Consider the following 26,343-nt stretch of genomic DNA (forward strand, 5'->3'; position numbering starts at 1 on the left):
GAAAACACATGCAAATGATAGTACATTGTCCTTGAACATTAATCTCAACTGGGTCTTTCTTAGAATAGACATGCATGAGTTTCTGATGAGGGAATCTTCAGTTAACTGGAGTAGCACTAGTTGAGTGCATGCATGCATCAACTGACCGTTAACTCACTATTAGTTCCTCAAACAGTTTACAACTAATTTAACTGGACTTAACTTAGTAAACTGAGTTAACTAATTACAACTTAAATATAACTCAATATTATCTCCTTAATTTAAGGGATAACTCTTGCATGACTTCAAAAAGACTTCTAACTTGAATTTCTCCAACTAATTAATTTAAAATTAATTAATTAATTATTTCCAAGTAGCTGTTAAGACTAAATTCGATTTTTATTCACAGTTTAATTCAAGGACAAATTAAATTGGAATATTCTTGTTGCCATGTTTCAACACTCCCTCTCAACAAGAAAGGGATTATCTGCCACCCCGATCCTGTCTCTATGGAACTCGAATTTACACTTTGACAATGCCTTTGTCAAAATGTCAGCATCTTTCTCCTCTGTCGAAATATACTGCAGCAACATGATCCTCCTCGCAACATAGTCTCTGAGCTGATGGTACCGTATGTCAATGTGCTTGGACCTATCATGAAATACTGGATTCTCAAAGAGTTTGATACAACTCTGATTATCACAATAGATCACAGCTGGATCCATCCTCTGATCAAACAAACCAACTAGGATTTTCCGCATCCAGATAGCCTCACATGCTGCCTGACTTGCAGCCGTCTATTCTACCTCTACCGAGCTGAGTGCAACCGACCTTTGTTTCCTGCTGTACCAAGCAACTGTCGCTGACCCAAGGTTGAAAATCCTCCTGATGTGCTCTTCTGATCTAATCGACTCCCTACCCAATCTACATCAGTGAAGCCCTGTAGCTTCACTCCCTCTGTCCCTCTGTACCATAATCCATACTGAGATGTGCCTCTGAGGTATCTCAATACATGCTTTTTCACCTTCCAAAACATCTTGGTAGGTTGAACCATCGCTTGACTCAGTTGGTTCACTGCATAGCAAAAACGTTCACATTAATTCTTTTAGGTTTTATTTATGAAAAAACGTTCACATTGATTTTCTTTCATTGTTAGAAGCACTATTATAATTAAATAAAATCAGTACGATTAGATTTTATCTATGAGAAAACATTCACGTTGATTTTCTTTTATTGTTACGAGATATTCTAGTTTATTACAGTGCCTTATAAAGAGTCGTATGAATTTCTGAATATCGCACCTATATTTTGTTGAAGATATTAAGGCTGGCTCAAAATAGGTCATGATTGAGAAGTGATGGAAATGGAGAGAGTTAGTGGGCGCCTAGGCTGTTCTTTCCTGCCAAAGGAACTACAAGAGAAGATATTGGCGTGGATGCCATTTGAATGCGTTTGTACATTTCGCAAAGTGTGCAGTCAATGGAATGCCATATTTTCATCCAGTGAATTTATATCTACTCAATGGGCTGAGTCACCTGCCAATCAGAGCCCATTACTGGTTCTGATCCCTGTAAATGCTCGAAATCATTGTGTGGCTTACTGTTTTTACACGCAAACATGGAAGAAATGCACCTCCTCCCTTTTCTTCCTACAGGAAGAGCTTGTAATTAATCATATAACTTGCGAGGGGTCGGCCAAAGGCCTCTTCCTGGTCAGGTCAATGGTGGACAATAAGCCAAAATCGACAACCCTTGCTGTGTGCAATCCTCTTTCAGGAAGGTTCTTTTACCTTCCCACCATGTGGTCCATACGATTAGTCATGGCGATTGGCGTTGTGGAAGGCGAAGAGAACACACATAAAGTAATAGTGGTGCGCAAATCAAGTCGACGTAATAAAGAGCCAATAGTGGAAATCTACGATCTCCTCCAAAAATCATGGAAGATTGTGGGGCGTCTTCCAAGAAATGTGAAGGAAGTCTACCCTCATGATATCGTTTTCAGTGAGGGTTTCTTCTATTGCATCACAAAAGGGACGGCTCAGCAGACGCAAGTTATGGGTTTCAGCATCAGAGATGGGAGTTTCTATTTTGTGTCATTGCCTAATGTGCCTGGTGCAGAAATATTGCCTTACCTGATTGCATGTGGGTCGCGGATTCTTGTAGCAGGGATTATATGCTCAAATATTATAACCAAACAGAACGTGATTATTTGGGAGCTTGAGAAGGTGAGCATGACATTAGGTTTAAATTCCCCTTCTGCATCTTCCTCTTTATCGTGGAAGGAGATAACAAGTATGCCGCCATCCATGTGGCAAGATCTTTGGAAGATTATTCCTCCAGCTTGGCCTAAGTTTACAGGAGTGGGAGATTATGTGTGTTTCACCGTAAGAAATAAAGTGATTGCTTATAAGATTACAGGAGTGGGAGATTATGTGTGTTTCACCGTAAGAAATAAAGTGATTGCTTATAGTTTAAGCAAAATGTCATGGACATGGCTTCCCCAATGTCCCTTTGATGGTAACTTTGGAAGTGTTTTTGCACTTCAATTGAGACCAGATATGTTGAACTTTTGTATGAATGACTAACTGTCTCTCTGGCGTTCGAATTTCACGCCCTCTAGTCTTTGATCTGTTATTTTTGGAGTGAGTTTGCACTTGAATTTTTAAGACGAGATATGCTCAACCTGATATGGACTACTGTCTTATGCTGAACCTAATATGGACTACTGTCTTTTTGGTGTCAGGATTTCATACCCTTTATTACCATAATTTATATTTTATTGTGATGTTTGGGTTTTATATAGTCCATATTTTATTGTGATGTTTATGTTTGGGTTTTGATAGTGATTTATTATAATGTTGAATCTATATTTTAAATATATTGTGATGTGTGATGTTTGGGTTTTTATAGTGATTTATTATAATGTTGAATTTTTTATATATTGGGTGAGAGTTTTTTACTTGGAAATAACAATAAATTAAAAACTGTAGTTGCTTTTTTATTAGAATAGAATATTTTTGGAGTTGTTTTTAGTGTGATTTTTTGGATTTTTGAAATGAAATCTTGATTTGTGTTATTTAAACGAGTTTTTTAATTGTATATACCTTGAAACCCTAGGGCATTTGGATTGTGGGGTTACCCATCAAACTTGTGGTTTCAATAAATTCTTGTAGGATTTTAGAGAAATTAAACAAGGAAAACTCACCAAAAAAACTTCCAAAAAATAGCACTAAATACAACCCATATTTTTTTGCTTTTATTTTTAAATTATTTAAGAAATACAATATAATAAATGGTTATAAATAATGTAATTATTTAAAAAAATGGTTTTCTAAATATTTAAAATATATGTAAAGGTTTTCATGTTTTTAGCTTTTGAGTATACAAACAGATGAAAATCACTTCCTCTTAAAGTGCCCGTACAACCACATAGATCTCTATTTCAAAATCTTTGTTTCAACACTGACCTTCCTAGCCTTTTATGTTGTCAAAATTATAGTGAGCTCAGGAGGCTTCTCTCCAAGCTTTTTGAGCATAAGAATAAAATCTTAAATCAAAATAAGTAATTCGTTCCTTTAGGTCTGATAGACCAAAATTTGCTCTCAGTAGACGTTAACCATCATCATTATTTTTAATATTTTATTGTTATATATAAATTTTTATAATAATTTATTATAATGTTAACTTTAAAAAAAATAAAAATAAAATCCTCATAGATATTAAAATAATAATAAATTAAAAAATTTAATTACTTCTTCATTATAATGGAATATATTTCTTACTTTAAAAACACAACATAGTAAATTGTTACACATAATGCAATTATTTATTTTAAAAGAGGGTTTTTGTAATTTTTAAAAATATATTTAAAAGTTTTCTCACACTTTCATATTTGTGGTTAGTTTTTCATATATTATACTTGTTCATGATTAATGGTTTTTTTGTAAGTGACTTTGCAATTGACTTCTAAAGTTAAATTACCTTTATCTAAATAATATATAAATGGAAGAATAGAGAATATGTAAATGATTAAGTTTAATAAGATTTTTACTATTTGTGTGATGATAATGTTAAATTTTTAATATTAATGTTATTAATATGATATAACTAAATTATATTATTAAAATTAAATTAATTTTGTATTTTTAAATCGCTTTTATGAATCATTAAAAATAATTAATTTAATGAGAGATAATGTATTTTAAATACCATAATTAGTTTGTGTAATATGTTAATTATTTAGATGGAGGAATAATTTTTTATTTTTTTAACACTATCAGTTACTTTTTATATAATGCAAAAAAGAAAAGAAAAGGAAGTTGGTTCCTTGTACTATCAGATGAGGGTTGATTCAAAGTAGTGCGCAAAATGGGAGCGCAGTCTTCACCGCTATTTTTACAGCCCTGTTTCTATAAACTTCAAAGACTATAAAGCAAAGGTTGAGGTTCTGAGCTAAGGGGAAACTTTCCAAATTTTGACTTGAGTTCCTTAAGTCTCGCGTGGTAACCAAACCCACACATAACTTTGAATAAAGCAGAGTTAACCAAAAACTCGCACTTAACTTTGGAAAAGGTGAACATAAACACAAACACACGGGAAGAAACAAATTTCGCTTTCCACAGCCTTTGCACGAATTTCAAAGCTTACCTTTATTAGGCTCAATCTCCACCATAGAATTTCCTCCGTTAGATCTGATAGACACCCCGATCAATCAAATAACACGTCACTCCACCACCGTTGATGCACTCACGATAGATCCAACGACTATCGGGGATTTCAAGTCAGCAAATCACGTGGAGAATACCCACTCGGTAAAGCGGTATTCTCACTCCACCCTTTTATAACATGTCCAACGGTGAGTGGGATCGGGTGGTTCCCTCCTATAACCACTTACCGCTTAATCTCCCCCCGAAAAACCATTCCTATTTATAATCCCGCCTATTCTCTTTGACTAACTCTCGATCATGTTGGCACCCGATGACCGTTGATCTGCCACCATCGATGGCTACGATAACATCTCCGAGTTCCTCTTCTGCTACAAATGTTGTCAAACCTCGACCGTTGATCTCCAAGATCCAACGGTTCCTGTGTGATGATTCTTCATCTGTCTTCTCACTCTTACTTTGCTGAATTTGTTTATTGTTTTGTGGTCTTTATTCCTGATGTTTTGGTCTCTGTTGAGAAGAGCCTTATTGCTACTGGTTTCCATACTGTCTTGAGTCGCCTGGGAGCCTATGCAGGTGAACGTGGCTAAGAGTTACATTGACATTACGATCCAGGCATTTGTGATTCATCATATAGGGTAGCTTTTTTTGGATTGTGAGAATAATGTGCTTTGAGCAAGGCTGATTACATTTGAGAACCTCTACTCACATATATTCTCTGCTTTCCTCATGCAATATCCTTCTTGACTTAACGATTTGATTCTTCTTTTTTATTTTTTCCTCCCTGTAATATTTCTTGTGATATTCTTCGATTCTGTATCTACTTTCTTCGGTTCTATATCTTCTTGTCATGGTATACTTTCTTCATAAACTTCATTATTCTCTTTGACAATCCCAACTAGTCTATCAATTGCTTTGTTGGCATGGCTATCAGCATCCTTATTTTGGTTTCCCAAGACATGCTTTAGGGTTATTTTTCAAAGACTTTCAAAACTTGTTCTGATCCTTTGATATATTTTGTTGATGGCTATGCTTTTGAAGTCCCTTTTAGCATCCAATGTGGCTATTATGATAGCTGAGTCCCCTATTACTATAGGGTCCTTGATTGCATTTTTGTTTAAAAGCCTTGTGTCGAGGAGAAGGTTGTATGCTTCAGCCCTCTTATTTGTCATTTCTCCAAGGCTCCATTCATAGGTTATGATTTTTTTCCATTTGGTTCTAGAATAACTCCACCTACCCTTGCTTTACCTGGGTTATTTTTTGCAGCTCCGTAGAAAAAAAAGAATGTGTCCCTTCTAATCTTTTATCCATTCAGCAAATTCTTTATCCTCCAATCTTAATTTCCATTTCTTGTTTGTGTGAAATTCTTTATTTTTCGCTGTAGATCCTGCTTCTGCTTTGTTTTCTAACATTACTTTGTTGTACCAGTCTTTCTCCTCTTGTTGTAAATTGTTCTGGTCCATTTTTGAGATTCCATTTGTACTTATTATCTCTGCAACTTGGCTCCAAGTTTTTGCTAGGATCTTGCCTAGATTTGGCTTTTGTTCTTTGAAAATGCATTTGTTTCGAGCTAACCAAATTTGCCAACACAGAATTGAAGGGAGACATTTCCATATCCTATTTATTTTTGCCTATTTTTCTTTGTATATGGGAATCTTTTATCCCAGTTTTTATGAAGAGTTGTCAAATGAATTGTTGGATTTATGTTTATCTCCAAAGAACTTGTTTCCTATTTCTAGCACTCTCTCGCCACCATACAGTTTATGAAGAGGTGTTGGATTGTTTCTTCCTCCTTTTGACACATGACACATTTTGAGGGCCCTTGCATACCTTTTTTTTTTTTTTTTTTCCAGAGGTAAGAATTTTGCCTTTGAGAAGGGCCCCGGTGAAAAATTTAATTTTGGGCAGACTCTCTGATTTCCAAGCTGCCTTCCAAATACTCCAATCATTTTGATTATGAGGATTTTGGAGGAGTTTGTACCCTGATTTCACTGTGTAGTTCCCTCCATTTAGGTCCCAAACAAAGTCATCCTGCTCTTCTTTGTTGATGGGTGCGGCCCCTTCCAGATGGAATTTTAACATTTCCCACTTACTTTTTAGTGTTGGTGGTGTAGACAGATTTTTCCATCTTACCCAGTTGTTCTGATCCCAATTTGAAATAGAAAAAAGAGTGTTAAAACTTTTCTTTTCCATCCATCTCTGAAGTCCTCTTAAATTTTGTTGTTGATTTAAGGGGTTTTTCCTTGTAATTCTATCCTCCCAGATAGAAATAGTTTTTCCATTCCCTATATTTTTGGATATTTGATATCTAATAAGAGGAATTATCCTTTTAACCAATTTCCAGATTTGGGTGCATGGCTTGTCTGGAATAGTATCAATGAGCAGTTTTGTTCTATGACAATTTAAATATTTCATTGTTAGAGCTTTTTCCCACCAGTGACCATTCCCATTTATCATTCTCCATATAATTTTTGTCCCTAGAGCAATGTTCATTAGCCCTAGCAAGCGAATTGATATTCCTCTTTTTTCATAGGGAAGAGTAACTTGCTCCCATCTAACAAGGATAAATTTTTTATTATTATCTTGTTTTCCTCCTTGCCAAAGGAAGCTTCTAATTATCAGTTCCATTTGCTTGTGGGCACTTTCTGGGGCCATAATGATTGCATACTGATATATAGGCAAGGCCGAGAGAAGTACTTTAATCAGTGTCACTCTTCCTGCCAAGTTGAGCCACATCACTCCCCAGTTCTGAATTTTTTCCCTCATTCTCTCCACTTGCTTGTTCCAGACTTCTGATTTTACCACTTCCTTTACTAAGGGCAGCCTAAGATAAGTGAAGTGGCTCCAATTTATTTGTAGAGGTATTTCCAGTATTTGTGAGATACGTTGCATTGTTTTTGTTAGGGTATTCCAACAATAAATTCTGCATTTGGAGTTGTTTAAAATTCCTCCTGAAGCTAGGAGAAATTCATCCAAGACTTTTTTGAATCTTCTTGCTATAATGCAAGATGCCCCGCCTATGAGAAGGGTATCATCTGCAAAGAGAGAGTGGTTTATATCTTTGACTCCCCTCGAGATTTGGATCACTGTTATTTTTTTCTCTTTTCTCTGATTTTCCAGCATAACACTCAGTGATTCAGCCATGATGATGTACAAGAATGGGGAAAGCGGATAGCCTTGCCTCAGCCCTTGTGTGCTTTGGAAAAAATTACTGGGTCGACCATTGATTAAAGTAGTTATCCAAGGATTTTAGATACATGCTTGGATAATCTTTATGACATTTATTGAAAAGCCAAACTTTTTGAGTGCTGCTGCAAGAAATTTATGGTTAACTCTATCAAAGGCTACCATATCTAAGTTAACAATCATTCCTCTCTCTGTTATTTGGATACTACTATGAATAGCCTCCTGAACAATTATCACATTGTCTGTGATTTGCCTCTTGGGGATAAATCCTCCTTGGTTTTCTGAAATTATTTCCAGAAGTAATTTTTTCATCCTGTTTGCTAGTATTTTGGTGAGTATCTTATAAGATGAGTTGCAAAGGGAGATTGGCCTATATTTGTTAAAAGTCTTGTTGCAGACCCAAAGGAGAGGTTAGGATCAATGAGGAGATCTCCATTAAGTTTATTACCTAATGTCATTTCAGTTCACATGCATAAAAGGACCTCTGCTAATTCCAAAAATTATCCCTTCCCATCTATGGATTGTCTCATTTGGAATCTCCAATATATCTCTTCTATTCAATGCCCCAACTCCTAAGTGGATAGGATCCCCTCCTTGAATTCATATCCCTCATCTCTTTCTCTAACCACATATCCAAGTGTGATCTTCCTTAGGGTTCACATTCTTGTTCTTTGTTCTCCTTCATCCTTAAATTTCCCTCTCTGCTCCCCTCCTTCCACTATTATGTTGCCTCTTTCTAAGCATCCACATTGTGCTTCACTTCCCCGCCCCTATCTCATCCTTTCTCCTTGTTGTGGGCATCCTTTATTTTTATACGTAGTTTTCCTTCTCTCTTCACACTCTCACAACACTTTGTGCCATTTGCATTTGTTTCTAATAGTAGTACCTCCAGTTCCCCCGATCCTTGATCCATGGATCTGAACCATTGCTGCCCTCACTGAAATTCCATTACAGAAGAATTGGAACAGGTAAAAGCTTTGCAAAACAAGTGGAAGGATCAGTGCTCCTTAGAACTGGATTCCTATATCACCAATGCACCAACCTCAATGACTGCTTCCACAACATTAATCAGTATTGTGCCCACATTGAACTAGATTTTCAATATCTGCGAGATATGGTCGAAAAGAAGTTTGCTAAGAACATAGGCTCCAACGATAGATGCACCATTCATCCAAAAAAAAATTATTAATTAACAAGAAATAAAAGGAAGAGACACCTTCAACTATGTTTCAAACTCCATAAAAACCTTCCACCAAACAAAATGAATGCTTTCCCACAAGTGTTTTGAATCTCTTCTTAACTATAAATGAATAGATAATATAATTTTTTACCACAACAATATGTTAGAATATATAAGCCAAATGTAATAGGGAAAATAGGCACTTATATAAGCCAAAACTTAACTTACTAATGAACTTTTATTTAAAAAAGCGGTGACATAATATCAATTAAAACGATACATGAATTTTGACGAAAAAAACAATAATACATTAATAATTTTGAATGGTCAAAATAAATAAGTTATATTTATTGTTTATTATTAAAATAAATTATTTTATTAAAAATCAATAATAGTAAAATATTCTTTAAAAATCAAAAGATATTATTTATGGTTAGGTAATGTTGACCAATTTATACTCAATTTGAGAGATTTTTACAAAAATAAAAAAATAACTTTATAAAACCAATATGCATCGCATAAAATTGAAACAATACATTAATAATGAGTTGTCTTTAGTGAGACTTTTTAAAATTTTCCAGTGATTAAAAATGGCTAGAACGCACAAAACTGAAGCAATACATTAATAAGGAGTTATCTTTAGTGAGACTTTTTAAAATTTTGCGGTGACGGAAAATGGCTGAAAATTTTGAGGTGAAATCTTGATTTGTGTTATTTAAACTGGTTTTTTTTATTGTTTATATGGATTTAGCACCGTGAAAAACCTAGGGCACTTTGATTGTGTTAAGCGTTACCCATTAACCTTGTGATTTCAATAAATTTGTGGCGAATTTTAGAGAAATTAAACCAAAAAAACCCATCGCTTCCAAAAATTCTCACTTAAGACAACGCCCATTAATAATTTTAAATGTTCATAATAGTAATAAAATAATTTATCTTACAAATCAACATATATTATATCAATTCTCTTTTTTTGTCTTTTAATTATTTACAAAAATTTTGATATTGTCCAGATAAATTAACTTGCATTTATTATTTATAATTAAAATAAATTATTTTACTAAAAGATAATATTTAAAAAATTAAAATTATGTATTGAGGGGTTTTCACAGTGCATTATATTAGATATCATTTTTTTGGATTCAACTACTTTAAGTAAGTCATTCATCTATGACCATTTTCATGAGAGGTGGTCTCAATAACTACTTCTCATGGAAATGGTCATAGTTGAATCCGGAAAATGATATCTAAATTAAAATTATATTTTGCAATGAAATAAAATAATATATGAATAAATAAAATTTAAATAATATAATAATTTTGATAATTTCAACTTACATTTATTATTTATAATTAAATAAAATTATTTTACGAGAAAATTATTTTAAAAAATTGTAGTCTAATATATAGACCAAATAAGTTTTTTTTTATTGTGTTGGATCCATTTATGCATTCAAAAATGTAATTTAAACAGCAAAAAATCACAATCTTGCTTGAGATTGTATCACCATATTCTAGTGAACATACCATTTTATTTATAAGTTAAACCAAATCTTTAAAAACCCTAAAAATATATTAAACCATAAATAAATAAATTTGACCCTCTCATACCCAATCACATAACCAGATTTCCGTTTAAAAAAATAATCCCATTAAACAAATATACATCTCTTACATTGACTCTTATAATTAAATAAAATTATAAATTTTCATTTTATTAAATAAAAGTATTTTATTTAATAAAATTATTTTATTAGAAAACTAATAAAAGCAAGGCTTTGTAAAAAAAACCAAACTCTGTTAGGTTTTATTTATGAAAAAACGTTCACATTAATTCTTTTAGGTTTTATTTATGAAAAAACGTTCACATTGATTTTCTTTCATTGTTAGAAGCACTATTATAATTAAATAAAATCAGTACGATTAGGTTTTATCTATGAGAAAACATTCACGTTGATTTTCTTATTCTAGTTTATTACAGTGCCTTATAAAGAGTCGTATGAATTTCTGAATATCGCACCTATATTTTGTTGAAGATATTAAGGCTTGCTCAAAATAGGTCATGATTGAGAAGTGATGGAAATGGAGAGAGTTGGTGCGCGCCTAGGCTGTTCTTTCCTGCCAAAGGAACTACAAGAGAAGATATTGGCGTGGATGCCATTTGAATGCGTCTGTACATTTCGCAGAGTGTGCAGTCAATGGAATGCCATATTTTCATCCAGTGAATTTATATCTACTCAATGGGCTGAGTCACCTGCCAATCAGAGCCCATTACTGGTTCTGATCCCTGTAAATGCTCGAAATCATTGTGTGGCTTACTGTTTTTACACGCAAACATGGAAGAAATGCACCTCCTCCCTTTTCTTCCTACAGGAAGAGCCTGTAATTAATCATATAACTTGCGAGGGGTCGGCCAAAGGCCTCTTCCTAGTCAGGTCAATGGTGGACAGTAAGCCAATATCGACAACCCTTGCTGTGTGCAATAGTTTTTGATGAGGAAAATGAAGCTTTAACAAAACCTAATGAGGCAGAGGAACTAAAAATGCAATATGGAATCTCCATCCTGATAAAGCGCTAGGGTCGGATGGTTTCACTATCGCATTTTATCGATCATTCTGTAAACTCATAAAAAATGATCTACTTAATATGATTCATTGAGTTGTAAAAAAGCACAACATTATAGGCAATCCAAATTCAAACTTCTTGTCTCTAATTCCTAAAGAAACTGATGGGAATGAGATTTTGGGGTTAATTAAAATCCCTTTCCCTTTAAAAAATTGATCCTAGACATATGGGTTATGAGCCCACAAGTCTATCGGAAGCCTTCATTCGGCCTGGCACTTTTAAATTATAATCGGGACCATCGAAACCCATAGTACTATCGGGATTCCCTTTAAAGTTGGAGCATCAAACTTTAATCACAACACACAGAAACACAGGAAAATTCTGCTTTGAATCATATAGATAGATCTCAATATTATATACACACGCATGTATAAACTATCAGTGGGTACGCAACTTTAAGCGTTGTTCTTCAGAACCACTCTAACCTCTGATCTCCGATAGCGATCGCTTCAATCCAACCGAGCTCCGATTGCTCAACATTTCTTGATGCCGATCACCGATTTCGCTATCGGCGATATCGCACCGTCGCAATCATTGTGTTTATTCTCACCACCCTTTGCACTTCCGACTGCTGATTTGCAATTGAATCTCAACTGTGGATCTTCCAAATCCGACCGTTGCTGAGCATTCTCGCCGCTTCCTCGTTAACTTAATTTCATCCGCCATTGAAGGAATTCTGTGTTAAAACACAGTTCTGCCACTGTCTGCCAAAGCACGCATAAGTTCCATTAATATCTTTAGGTCGCCATTGATCCTTCTCATGATCGATAATCAATTGACCTGCAACATTTGAACACACTTATTACAGATTCAAACCATTCACGGGTATATACATATATACAGCATAACTGAAATATATACGCACGCGGAAACCCACAAATACATAAACGCACAGTTTCAATAGCTAAACACATTCATATATTATTAACGGTTATAATCTAAGGCATTGCAGTCTTAGCACGGTTTCTCTTCTAACTACATTTTAACACTCTATGTTACATGAGTTATATTCTGTTCTCTCTCCTCTACTACTTGGAACACATAGGTACAATCACATATATATAAGGAAAATTGGCTTACTAGATCCGATCACTGAAAGGATCCAATCATATCCTCTAACAAAAATCCCTTAAAGCATGCATACACATGGTAGATTATATTTAGATCAATTCTTTGAGAGACTTATCCATTCCATCTTTAAATCTGTTTTAAAGCAGTTTTTTCCTTGTTTTGCTCCCCTGGTCCACATTCGCTTTCTTTTTCTGCTTTGGATTCCTACCTTTGACTAAGAGTGTTGGATGCTCCTGCATTAGACTCCCGAGGCACAAAATTTTATGACCTCCTGGTCATATGCTTCTCCTTATTCTTAGCAATTCTACCCACTTCATTCTTTAGTGGAACTGCCTTCATGGTCTTCTGTGAGCTGCAACCAAACCTCTGCAGTACCAGTCTCCTTTTTTACATGATACCTCACCAAGCCCTCCTCACTCGGTCTTTTGGCATCCTTCAGGTTCTCTCCTCTGGAACCATATGAGCACTCATGCTCTAGGTTTGCTACAATCTTCTCCCTTTTTGTTGTCGTTCTTTGTGCAACGGTAAAGACCATAACTTTTTAGCTCTATCAACTATACCTCCTACTCCTCTTCTTTCTCTCTGGAATCCTTTAACCTTCCTTTCCATGCAGAATCTTATTATGCTTTGATACCACTTGATGGGAATGAGATTTTGGGGTTAATCAAAATCTCTTTCCCTTTAAAAAATTGATCCTGGACCTATGGGTTATGAGCCCACAAGTCTATTGGAAGCCTTCATTTGGCCTAGCACTTTTAAATTATAATCGGGACCATTGGAACCCATAGTACCTTTTCACTTCCGACTGCCGATTTGCGATTTAATCTCAACTGTGGATCTTCCAGATCCGACAGTTGCTGAGCATTCCCACCGTTTCCTCCTTAACTTAATTTCATCCGCCATTGAAGGAATTATGTGTTAAAACATAGTTCTGCCACTGCTTGCCAAAGCATGCATAAGTTCCATTAATATCTTTGGGTCACCATCGATCCTTCTCGTGATCGATGGTTGATTGACCTACAACATTTGAACACACCTATAACAGATTCAAACCATTCATGGGTATATATAGATATACAACATAACTAAAATATATATGCACGCGGAAACCCACAAACACATAAACGCACAATTTCAACACTTAAACACATTCATATATTATTAACAGTTATAAGCTAAGGCATTGCAGCCTTAGCATGGGTTCTCTTCCGACTACATTTCAACACTCTCTGTTACATGAGTTATATTCTATACTCCCTCCTCTACTACTTGGAACATGCAGGTTCAATCACATATGTATAAGGAACATTGGCTTATTGGATCGGATCACGGAAAGGATCTAATCATATCCTCTAACAAAAAGCCCTTAAAGCATGCATACACCTGGCAGATTACATTTAGATCAAGTCTTTGAGAGACTTATCCAATCCATCTTTAAATCTATTTTAAAGCAGATTTTTCCCTGTTTTGCTCCCTTGGTCCATGTTCTCTTTCTTTTTCCACATTGGATTCCTCCCTTTGACTAAGAGTGTTGTATGCTCTACATCAAAAACTAAACCTATATCCTTTAACCATTTTAGACCCATATCTTTGTGTAACTCCTCCTACAAAATCATGACTAAGATTCTAGAAAATCAACTCAAATCCCTCCTTCCAATCCCGATTTTTGAAAATCAAGGTAGCTTCATTCCAAATTGGCAAATTGTTGACAATATTCTATTAGAACAATGTAAACTTTGAAACGGGAACTATAAACTCAAAATGGGAACTCTGGCCAAAAAACCCCAAAAAAGCATCAAAAACAGTGCTAAAAACGAAAAAGTGTGTATACTGGAACGGTGTTTTTTTTTTTAGGTGTCAATTTTGAACGTGTTTTAAAAATGGCAGTGACTACGAAATTTACTACGAAATTTTTGTGCAAAATATAGCTTCAAAACAAAAGTGTTGATACTGGAATAATGATTTTTTTTTTTAGGGTCAATTTTCAAACTTTTTAAAAAATGCTAATAAAACCAATTTTTTATGTCTCAAACAAAGTTAAATTTTAAGGAAAAAACACATTAATGTTTCTGGTAGAATATCATTTTTCTTTCCTAAGTATAAATTTAACATGTTTTCAACCACAACATGCTAAATACAAAAGGAATTGAAATTTTTTCAACTATAAAACTAAAAAAACATGACATTATGAACAAATTATATCACTGAATGAATTCAAAAGTCTTTATTTGTATACTGAATATTATACGTAATATTAAACCCAATATTATACGTAATATTAAACCCAATATTATAAACTCAATATTAAACCCAAGTGATTAGCATAGTCAAACATGGTTAATATTACTAGTTAATGTGGTTGAATAATTTTTTAATGTTGCATTGCAATGTAATATAACATTACGACAATGTTTGTGACATTGCAACAAGGTTTGTCACATTAGTTATATTTTTGTATCATTTCGATGTCACAATATTATTATTATTTTCTTTACCAATCAACTTTATTAATATTACTATTGTTATTATTAATGATTTTTAATGTAACAATTGATTATGAATAATCAAATATTAACATTAGGTAACTGTGGTTGACCATAGTTGACCATTTTAACCACATTGAACAATGTTCACTATCAAACTTTGTCAAACATGGTCGAACATAGTCAACCACATTAGTTACTGTGGTTAACTAATTTTGTAATGCGACATTGTGACATTGGATACATTATAATGTAAAGTAACATTGTGATGTTGTTTGTCACGTTGCAACATTGGATAGATTTATGTAGTATTCAAATGTCTGAACATGTTTGATTATTAATATTAATCAATAATATTAATAGGTGATTATGTTTGACCAAAGTTGAAGAGTGTTGACTATAAAACATACTTAAACATAATTTAACATAGTTGATCACATTAGTAAATGTGGTTGACTAATTTTGTAATGTCGCATTACGACATTAGATAATTTAAAATGTAATGTAACATTGCAATAATGTTTGTCGCTTTGTGACAATGTGGTTTGCCATATTGTGACGTTGGATACATTTTTGTACCATTGTGACATCATAATATCAATATTAATGTCATCATTATTATTAGTCAGCTTTATTAATATTAATATTTTTATTGTAAACCCTAATATTACACCTAATATGATTAACCTTGCCATTAAACCAAACACTATAAACCATGTTAACTATACTTGATAAAGTGGTTGACCATGGATGTTGAACAATGTTCACTATCAAACTTTGCCAAACATGGTTGAATGTAGTAAATCACATTAGTGAATGTGGTTAACTAAATTTCTATAACATGAAGATGTCATAACATGATTAATTATCAATTTTAATCAATAATATTAACAAGTGATTATGTTTGACCAAGTTAGAATAGTGTTGACTGTTAAACATAGTCAAACATAATTGAACATAGTCGATCACATTAGTAAATGTGGTTGACTGAATTTTTAATGTCACATTGTGACCTTGGATAAATATGCCAGTATGTCCTGAAGAGCATTGCGATTGGAGTTATGAAAAAAAAGCATAATAATACATTGTGAAAAATTGCTTAAATTTTTTCTAAATCCAATAAATATAAAACATGTTGAAAAGTAACCATGGATCTATTTGTCTACCATATACATAAGGTTGCTTCTAATAACTTTATTGATGTAAATAATAATAAATTTGATTTTTTTTTTAAACATTATTTTTGATAATCCATAATTGTGTGTAATTTACTTTTACAATCTTCTAATTTATTTATTTAAAATATAGTTAACCAATCCACTTACTAATATTTATATATTATTTGTATTAGGTTAATTTAAAAGCAAAACTTGCGAAAAAGAAAGCCAGGTGGCTACACGATGCCCATGAAGAGAAACGATGGAAATATTGCATTGAAAGTTTGAAACGTGGTTTCATGCTATTTCCATGGATTTATTATATACATATGACAGTCTTGGCAAATCACGAGCTATTTCTGGAGTAGTAGTTTGGGCTTTCCATCTACGAATTTTCTGTGATAATGCACGCATCCATTCATTATGTGGCCGCTAAAAATCACATTTCTGGAATGAAATTGATGCTCATAATCGTACTCATAGAATGAAATGGCTCACATGATAGTTGAAATTAGTGCGAAGAAAAGTAAAAGCATAAGGTTCCCAGGACTACTAGTCGGGACAGTCTGCAGGGCATTATGATTCAGCCGTCTGTAAATTTAATAAATCATTATTAGTAAGTTTACTATTAAATCTACAGCTCAACTAGTTATCAATTATAACGCCTAATAATACAATAAGCAAACTCTCTTGAAAAATCTTCAAACTCACTTTGTGAGTTTCAACAAATAAGCCTATGTAGACCTGAAACTGCTATGTGATTTTTTCAGATGAAAAGACAGTCAATTCCGGTAGTTCATGGCTTCTTTCTTACACACCATTTCTCAACAAAACAAATGCCGTATAAAAGCATTATTGTCATACTACGTTACTTACACTCTTTTGTTTTGCACTCGTCGTATTTGTCATTTCTCAACAAAACAAATGCCGTATAAAACATTCTTGGGAATGATTTTCTTGGACACTCATTACTGGTGGGATTCTATTACACTAAATTTCATGATTCTATTTCATGTACAATTTCTTAACCACAAACTCTACAGTTACCTTCTCCTCCCACATTAACCTCTCTGTCAAGTGTTGAGTTTATAGTATATCATACCCTGATCTATTTTCAACTCGAGTTAGTTTATTCTTAATATACATAAAGATAGGGCGACTGGCTTGAAACGGAAATTCTATCAAGCGGTGCTGAAGTACAGATAAATATACCATAAACGATATAATACACTTAGCATAAAAATATCATCGCAGTTTTCTTTTTGAAAATTGGATTATGAATGAAATTTTACAGAAATTTAACTCACGGCAAACAGAGTCTCTCTCCACGAATCAGTTGTGGACATCAAATCTCCACTTGCGGTGAAAATATGGCATTCCATTGACTAATGTACTGTGTGGAGCTTCAAGATTTTTCACATTTTTCAATCGCATCATTATTTCTAACAATGTTTGCCATGCGTATGGTTGTTTTAGGTGAACGATACAAGAAACGCCCACATGTTTCGAGAAAATTGCATGCAACATCAATATTGTGATGAGTGAAGTCATCCAAGCAGGACTTCATTTCAACGATAATGACTAGCTGGACCACCAGTGTTATATGCTTCCCAGGCCATGGGATTTTATTTTTTATTTTTTTACACCTTTCCTCAAATTTTCAAATGCTAGCTGCCTTGTTTCAACCTGTCCTTCAATATTCACAGTGAGAAACGATGCAACAAATTCTACATTATAATAACTCACTATAAAAGCCCAACCATCACAATAAAATATGGATTATATAAAACCTAAACATCACAATAAAATATAAATTATGGTAATAAAGGGTGTGAAATCCTGACACCAAAAAGACAGTAGTCCATATCAGGTTCAGCATATCTCGTCTGAAAACTTCAAGTGCAAACTCACTCCAAAATTAACAGATCAAAGACCAGAGGGCGTGAAATTCAAACGCCAGAGAGACAGTTAGTCATTCATACAAAAGTTCAACATATCTGGTCTCAATTGAAGTGCAGAAACACTTCCAAAGTTACCATCAAAGGGACATTGGGGAAGCCATGTCCACGACATTTTGCTTAAACTATAAGCAATCACTTTATTTCTTACGGTGAAACACACATAATCTCCCACTCCTGTAATCTTAGGCCAAGCTCGAGGAATAATCTTCCAAAGATCTTGCCACATGGATGGCGGCATACTTGTTATCTCCTTCCACGATAAAGAGGAAGATGCAGAAGGGGAATTTAAACCTAATGTCACGCTCACCTTCTCAAGCTCCCAAATAATCACTTTCTGTCCGGTTATAATATTTGAGCATATAATCCCTGCTACAAGAATCCGCGACCCACATGCAATCAGGTAAGGTAATATTTCTGCACCAGGCACATTACGCAATGACACGAAATAGAAACTCCCATCTCTGATGCTGAAACCCATAACTTGCGTCTGCTGAGCCGTCCCTTTTGTGATGCAATAGAAGAAACCCTCACTGGAAACTATATCATGATGGTAGACTTCCTTCACATTTCTTGGAAGACGCCCCACAATCTTCCATGATTTTTGGAGGAGATCGTAGATTTCCACTATTGGCTCTTTATTACGTCGACTTGATTTGCGCACCACTATTACTTTATGTGTGTTCTCTTCGCCTTCCACAATGCCAATTGCCATGACTAATCGTATGGACCACATGGTGGGAAGGTAAAAGAACCTTCCTGTAAGAGGATTGCACACAGCAAGAGTTGTCGATATTGGCTTACTGTCCACCATTGACTTGACCAGGAAGAGGCCTTTGGCCGACCCCTCGCAAGTTATATGATTAATTACAGGCTCAGGCTCTTCCTGTAGGAAGAAAAGGGAGGAGGTGCATTTCTTCCATGTTTGCGTGTAAAAACAGTAAGCCACACAATGATTTCGAGCCTTTACAGGGATCAGAACCAGTAATGGGCTCTGATTGGCAGGCGACTCAGCCCATTGAGTAGATACAAATTCACTGGATGAAAATATGGCATTCCATTGACTGCACACTCTGCGACATGTACAGATGCATTCAAATGGCATCCATGCCAATATCTTCTCTTGTAGTTCCTTTGGCATGAAAGAACAGCCTAGGCGCCCACTAGCTCTCTCCATTTCCTTCACTTCTCAATGATGACCTATTTTGAGCCAGCCTTAATATCTTCAAAAAAAAAGAAAGCCTTATTTTAAAAAATTGTAGTCTAATCTATCGACGCCAAACAGCGAATCGTGGAAAGTCTCTGTTCTTGCTTAACGAAATTCGCACCCAAAATGAAGTCGATGTATAACGTTTTTAGATGTGCAAATTCCATTATTGAACGGAGAAGAAATGGTAACACAAAAATGTTAACCTATATATTCATATACAATACAAAAGTGATTACCAATGTCCTTTTTATATCGAATTCACATTCAATTGATCAGAGATAGATAGCACGCCTGCCTATTTCCTCTGCATTTTTGCAGCTGGGCTGTAAGAGACAGTTATCTCTCCCTTTCCAAGAGCAAGAAACAAAAGGAGGTCTGTAGAAGCTTAAATACTGAAGCAGTTACCAGCAATGACTAAGCTTAAACAAAAGGAGGTCTGTGCAAATGCTAGTAAAAAATTGTAGTCTAATCTATCGACGCCAAACAGCGAATCGTGGAAAGTCTCTGTTCTTGCTTAACGAAATTCGCACCCAAAATGAAGTCGATGTATAACGTTTTTAGATGTGCAAATTCCATTACTGAACGGAGAAGAAATGGTAACACAAAAATGTTAAGCGTTGACGTTGAGAATTTAGGATTTGTCAAAGACACCATGGAATTGCTGACACGTAATAAATGGCCGTCTCACGATAAATTAAAGAACATTTGAACATTACAACTAAATTAGTTAACCTTTGAATGAGAAATTGTGTCGTTATTATATTTTTAAAACTTATTTTGATTTCGCTAATGATGTGACTAATTTTGATCACAGATTATTTCTATTCCTCAGTCCATAGCAATTCGACAAATTATTATTATAATTTGCTAAAATAGAAATCTCTGAAGGGCAAATCGACAAATCTTTGTGTGGGTTTATTTTTATTTTTTTCCGTTTACCTGGGCAGTTTTTAAATCAATTTTACTGAGATTTGTTAAATTATAAATTGATGTCAAATTTAATGTCGAGTGAATAATTTTTATTATTATATTTAAAAAAAATCAAAATATTAAATTTATTTATATATTCAAAATATATTTTAAACTACCGACCATCTCATTTTAAAAGAATCAGATACTGAATTCAATGATATTTCAAAATATATCATCGAAACGAAACAAAACAAAAATTACTTCTAAATTCCAGCCAAAACAAACACCCATACCTTTCAATGTCAAGTCTAATGGATACGATGAAAGCGTCGTTTAACTCTGATGGATTTGAAGCGTAAAGACGGACGGAGACGTCTTCATATGAAAGCTATGACCTATTTTGGTCTATAGATTAGACTACAATTTTTTAAAATAATTTTTTGGTAAAATAATTTCGTATATGAACCCTGCTGGAGTTAGTTCCTTAACATGGGAGTTCCTGAACATGGGGAGCTGAAGCCGCTGACTCCTACTAGATATGGAATCCTGCCACGAGATAAACGATGGCCTCAGGCAGGGGGGTTTCCCGGTTGGGGCAGGCACAAAAAAAAGGTTGTTAGAAAGCATTTTCGCAAAATGCGGTGGTGTCCTTTTCACCCGTTTCTATGGCCATTGACGTGTTTTACTTCATCGTTAAGCTAGAGGGGCACAGGAGCGGAATCAAGCTTTGAGAGTTTCATCCGAGTGAATAATCTGACATGGCATTCGACATCATTATACTACTTTGCTATGCCTTGTGACTTCCCCATCTTCTTTCCATGAGCTTTGTAATAATTGCCTGGTAAAGGCATTGAAACTTGCGTGCTTTATCATAACCAATTGAAAGGAAAAGGAAGAACACATGACATGACCAGACGGTCACAATCATGACAAATACGACGAGTGCAAAACAAAAGAGTGTAAGTAACGTAGTATGACAATAATGCTTTTATACGGCATTTGTTTTGTTGAGAAATGGTGTGTAAGAAAGAAGCCATGAACTACCGGAATTGACTGTCTTTTCATCTGAAAAAATCACATAGCAGTTTCAGGTCTACATAGGCTTATTTGTTGAAACTCACAAAGTGAGTTTGAAGATTTTTCAAGAGAGTTTGCTTATTGTATTATTAGGCGTTATAATTGATAACTAGTTGAGCTGTAGATTTAATAGTAAACTTACTAATAATGATTTATTAAATTTACAGACCGCTGAATCATAATGCCCTGCAGACTGTCCCGACTAGTAGTCCTGGGAACACACTAATTTCATGTTCCATTTCATGGCCACGCTACGGGGATTCTCCCTAGGGCCTAAACCTGTTTTTTTCTTTGTTTAAATTCTTATAGACTTTTATTTTATCATAACACCACGGCTGTTATATATTAATGTTTGTTGTGTGATTGCTCTTTACCTTCTGTACGTCCAACCCGCCTCCCTTACTCTCTGCATCACAATTCCGCAATCCATCTCCCCGCTTCCCCTGCGGCAAGGCACAGAGATAACACATTCTCTGATTCTTTTTCTCCCACAACTACAAGAAAGCCATGGCAACGGTCACCACAGTAGCAGGCGATGCCACAATCAACCCAGTCATGGTGTTGATGAAGGAAGTTATTAACAAGGAGGATACTCGTCAGATTCTGCAAACTGACTTGACACGTATGGAGAGCTTACTACATATTGCCTTCTTTTTCGGATTTGAACAGAAAGAGACCCTGGAGATGGTGAAGATTTGGTTGCAGTTGCTGCAAAATTCGCTTACGGAGGCAAACGGCCTACTCGATCGCAGGGAGGGATCATGCCAGATTGGAAAGCAGTTTTTGATCATCTCTATGAAGTCTTTCAAACTGACTTTTTTCAGCACTTTGTTTTATCAGGTAACCTCATAAATAGCCATGCGGTCGCCCCAGTCACCGAACTGTTGAAGGATGTTATAGACAAGGAGGATAACCGTTAGATGCCGCAAACTGAGCTGAGGCGTATGGAAAGCCTTCTACAAGATATGGCCACCCTCTTCCGTGATGAGCCCGATATTGCCACTCTCTTCCATCGTCAAAAAGACGAGCTCCTGCAAATCATGAGGTTTCAATTGCTGCAAAGTTGTCTTACAGAGGCAAACGGCCTATTCGATCTCGATCCCACAACACACTCCCAAGAAATAAGAGAATGGCGCGCAGCGCCACCCCCGGGCCGCCCCGCCCTGCCCGACCGGCGGGGCGGGGCGGCCCGGGGTGCTGCTGTGCGCCACAGCAGCACCCCCGGGCCGCCCCGCCCCGCCCGACCGGCGGCAGGTCGATTCCCGGAATCGACCCGCCGCCGGTCCGGCGGGGCGGCACAGCAGCACCCCCGGGCCGCCCCGCCCCGCCCGACCGGCGGCAGGTCGATTCCCGGAATCGACCCGCCGCCGGTCCGGCGGGGCGGGGCGGCCCGGGGGTGCCGCTGCCGCGGAGGGAGAGGGGAGGGGGAGGGGTTTGTGCACGCGATTAGGCCACCAGGTAAGGATGATGTTGAAGATTGAATAATGTTGAGAGTCCATGAATCAGACTCGACTGAACCAAGAAACTTTAGAATAATGTTACAAATGTCAAATAACGTTAGAATAATGTTAAATTTTGCCTTAAAAGCTGTGAGTACTCAATTTCAAAATCTAAATCATTCTCATTGAAATTTGGAATTGAGGAGATGTATTTTTGTATTTTTTTAAAGTTTTTTATTTTTATTTTTATTAAATTGATATATTTATGGTAACATTGGAAACCAGATTCAGTGTAAAAGTTAATCTTTTTACTGATCAAGATTTGGTTATGCAAGACCGTATGTGATGGTATTAGTAAATTTTTAATGAAGTAAAAAAATCGTATGTTTATGGTTATATTGGAAACTAGGTTATAGTTACTAATTAAGATTTAGTTATGTAAGACAGTATGTGATGGTATTAGTAAATTTTTAGTGAAATAAAAAATTATGAATCATAAGTGGCATGGAATGGCATACAAAAATTATGCAGTTTCTGGAAATTTTGATAGGAATATTAAATTAGCACAGCCACTTAATAAGTGGTTGACATACCTCAGTGTTTATGAGAGAATAGCTGAATTCCTTTTGGAATATTATGGAATTTTATTGACAGTGCAGTGTGTCTGAGAAGACGACTGAATTTATTATAAATTTCTGGAATATTTTGAAATGAGAACCATATAAATAAAGTTAAAAATATGTTTTATTGTTTATCAAATTTCAAAATATTCTGAAAGTATATAATTAAATAAAATGAAAAGTAATAAAAAATATATATTTTTCTCTCCAAATTAAGTTTATATATTGATGATATATTTTATAAAACATTATACTGTTTGATACAATAAAATGTGGAAAGTGAATAAGTTTGTCAATGATATAATGGATTTTGCAATAAGAAGAAGTTGATATCAAAATGGTGGAAGATACCAAAAGAATATATCAATATCTTATCTCAAAATTGAGATTTTTATTATTAGTCATTGATGAAGAGACATTTTTTTTATATCAACATCTTTGATATCTAATCACAAGATTAGAAATAAGAAAAATCATTTTGACGCCTACATAGTGAGGGGAGGATTACGTACTCATCAGAAATTTTATTTAAGAAACTGAAGAATCTTTTTCTATACATCTGCAAAGTTTTGAATATAAAATTTTTCACTTCTGAAAATAAATGAAATGATACTTAAAAACTAATTTTCTTAAAAAATAAATATGTATTTTAATGGTTGTGAAATGTGTTGTATAAAGTTTTACGGAGATGTTATTGAATATGTTGTTTCATTGGGATATATACTGAGGTAAAAATGATATAATATATTAAGTGATATATAAAGTGTAAAGGATTTTTATATTGATAAATATAAAAAAATGGAGTTCAAAATTAATGAAAACACATAAAAATATAAAAAATGTTAATTAAAAAAAGTATTTAAATTAGGAGTTTTTTAAATTGAAAAAGTGTAAAATTTGTATTAATAAAGAGTTAAATAATGTGATTTTTACAAATATTTTCCAATATATAATCAAATTACGAGTATGAATTAATACGTCACAGGTTCATTTAGTATAACCCAGTGATAATTGGTAATCACACCTACCATAAGTATGAGTATGGTAAACTAGAATATAGCTGTGATCCAAGCAATACCTATTAAACTTCACGAAATTCAAAGAATGAACACAAATATGCGATACAGTCTCATGCTACTGTTCTAGAATTACAACCTGCCTTATATCATCTGCCGTTGCAAACCATGGGTCTGAACCTTCAAAATTGGCCATTCAGTGTTTTCAAGGAGCCTGTGAACTTGGGGCTTTCAATTTGGGGAAGGGGTGGGCGGGGGTGCGGGGGGTAGGGGGTAAGGTGGGGAGGGGGGGTAGGGGGGGGGGGGGGTGGCGCGGGTAGGGGGTTGGTGGTGGGGAGGGGGGGTAGGGGGGGGGGGGGGGGTGGCGCGGGTAGGGGGTGGTGGTGGGGGGGGGGGGGGGGGGGGGGGGGGTAAGGGGGGCGGTGCGGGGTGGGCGACGGGGGGGGGGTTAAGGGGGGCGGTGGGCAACGGGGGGGGGTAAGGGTAGGGGTTGGGGGGGGGGGATGGGGGTAGGGCACAGGGGTAGGGGTGGGTGGACGCTGGGGAAGGGTACAGTTGGGCGGGGGTTGGGGGGTAGGCGCAGTGGCGAGGGGCGGCTGCGGGGAGGGGTTGGGGGGTGTAGGGGGTTTGGGAGGGGGTTGGGGTGGTGGGCGCAGTGGCGAGGGGCGGCCGCGAGGAGGGGTTGGGGGGTGTAGGGGGTTTGGGAGGATGGAGGGGGGCAGGGGGTTTGGGAGGATGGGGGGGGGGGCGCGGGGGGGGTGCAGGGCGAGGGGGGATGGGGCGCGGGAGTGTGGGGGGACGGTAGGGGGTAGGGTGAGGGAAGGGGAGGGGGGCTGGGGAGGGGCGGGAAGCTTTGGAAGCTTCGTTCAAACAGAAAATTCAGCTGAAAACAAACATCTAGCGTGGCATGCAAAGGATGGACCACGAAGAAATACAGAGTTGGCGAGCGAAACAAAGAGAAAACACAGATTTGATGGATGCAGGGAGTACAATAACTTGGTAATCATATCGAGGGATTGTCATCATCATCATTTTTGGAGATTGGATCATGCGTGTTACTTTAATTATTAATGTGTAGTGAATCCAGACAAGAAATCTCTCGTGAGAGGAATAAGTTAATGGGGTCGGGGCTTCAATGTAGTCGTCAGGGGGTTGTGGGGGGCACATGGGTAGGGACTCGCCCATACTTGCCTAATTGTGCCCTTAGTCTCATTATCCCTCACTTGACCTCCCGCTCGCCCATCGACCCGCCTGCCCGTTAGAGGTGGGGGTAAGGGTAGGGGTTGGGGGGGGGTGGGGGTAGCGCACAGGGGTAGGGGTGGGTGGACGCTGGGGACGGGTACAGTTGGGCGGGGGTTGGGGGGGTAGGCGCAGTGGCGAGGGGCGGCTGCGGGGAGGGGTTGGGGGGTGTAGGGGGTTTGGGAGGGGGTTGGGGTGGTGGGCGCAGTGGCGAGGGGTGGCCGCGAGGAGGGGTTGGGGGGTGTAGGGGGTTTGGGAGGATGGGGGGGGGCAGGGGGTTTGGGAGGATGGGGGGCGGGGGCGGGGGTGCAGGGCGAGGGGGCATGGGGCGCGGGAGTGTGGGGGGACGGTAGGGGATAGGGTGAGGGAAGGGGAGGAGGGCTGGGGAGGGGCGGAAAGCTTTGGAAGCTTCGTTCAAACAGAAAATTCAGCTGAAAACAAACATCTAGCGTGGCATGCAAAGGATGGACCACGAAGAAATACAGAGTTGGCGAGCGAAACAAAGAGAAAACACAGATTTGATGGATG

At 36.5% G+C, this 26,343-nt stretch overlaps 2 protein-coding genes across 2 annotated transcripts; one reads left to right on the forward strand and one right to left on the reverse strand.

Moving 5' to 3' along the window:
- Positions 1-1,336: 1,336 nt before the first annotated feature.
- LOC149146956 (F-box/kelch-repeat protein At5g15710-like) lies at positions 1,337-2,563 on the forward strand. The gene has a single exon (XM_089441675.1). It carries the CDS (start codon positions 1,337-1,339, stop codon positions 2,561-2,563), a length of 1,227 nt encoding a protein of 408 aa, XP_089297801.1.
- A 15,749-nt stretch (positions 2,564-18,312) lies between these two features.
- On the reverse strand, positions 18,313-19,479 carry LOC149146957 (F-box/kelch-repeat protein At5g15710-like). The gene has a single exon (XM_089441676.1). The coding sequence runs from the start codon at positions 19,477-19,479 to the stop codon at positions 18,313-18,315; it is 1,167 nt and encodes a 388-aa protein (XP_089297802.1).
- Between the last annotated feature and the right edge of the window lie 6,864 nt (positions 19,480-26,343).

Source organism: Pinus tabuliformis, chromosome 9, assembly GCF_031772625.1.
Source record: "Pinus tabuliformis cultivar Carrire ecotype Pingquan chromosome 9, CPIR1, whole genome shotgun sequence".
NCBI lineage: Eukaryota > Viridiplantae > Streptophyta > Pinopsida > Pinales > Pinaceae > Pinus > Pinus tabuliformis.

What these genes read in the sequence shown, in the direction of transcription:
- LOC149146957 (XM_089441676.1), bottom strand. Translation starts at nt 19,479, where the DNA reads ATGGAGAGAGCTAGTGGGCGCCTAGGCTGTTCTTTCATGCCAAAGGAA.
- LOC149146956 (XM_089441675.1), top strand. Translation starts at nt 1,337, where the DNA reads ATGGAAATGGAGAGAGTTAGTGGGCGCCTAGGCTGTTCTTTCCTGCCA.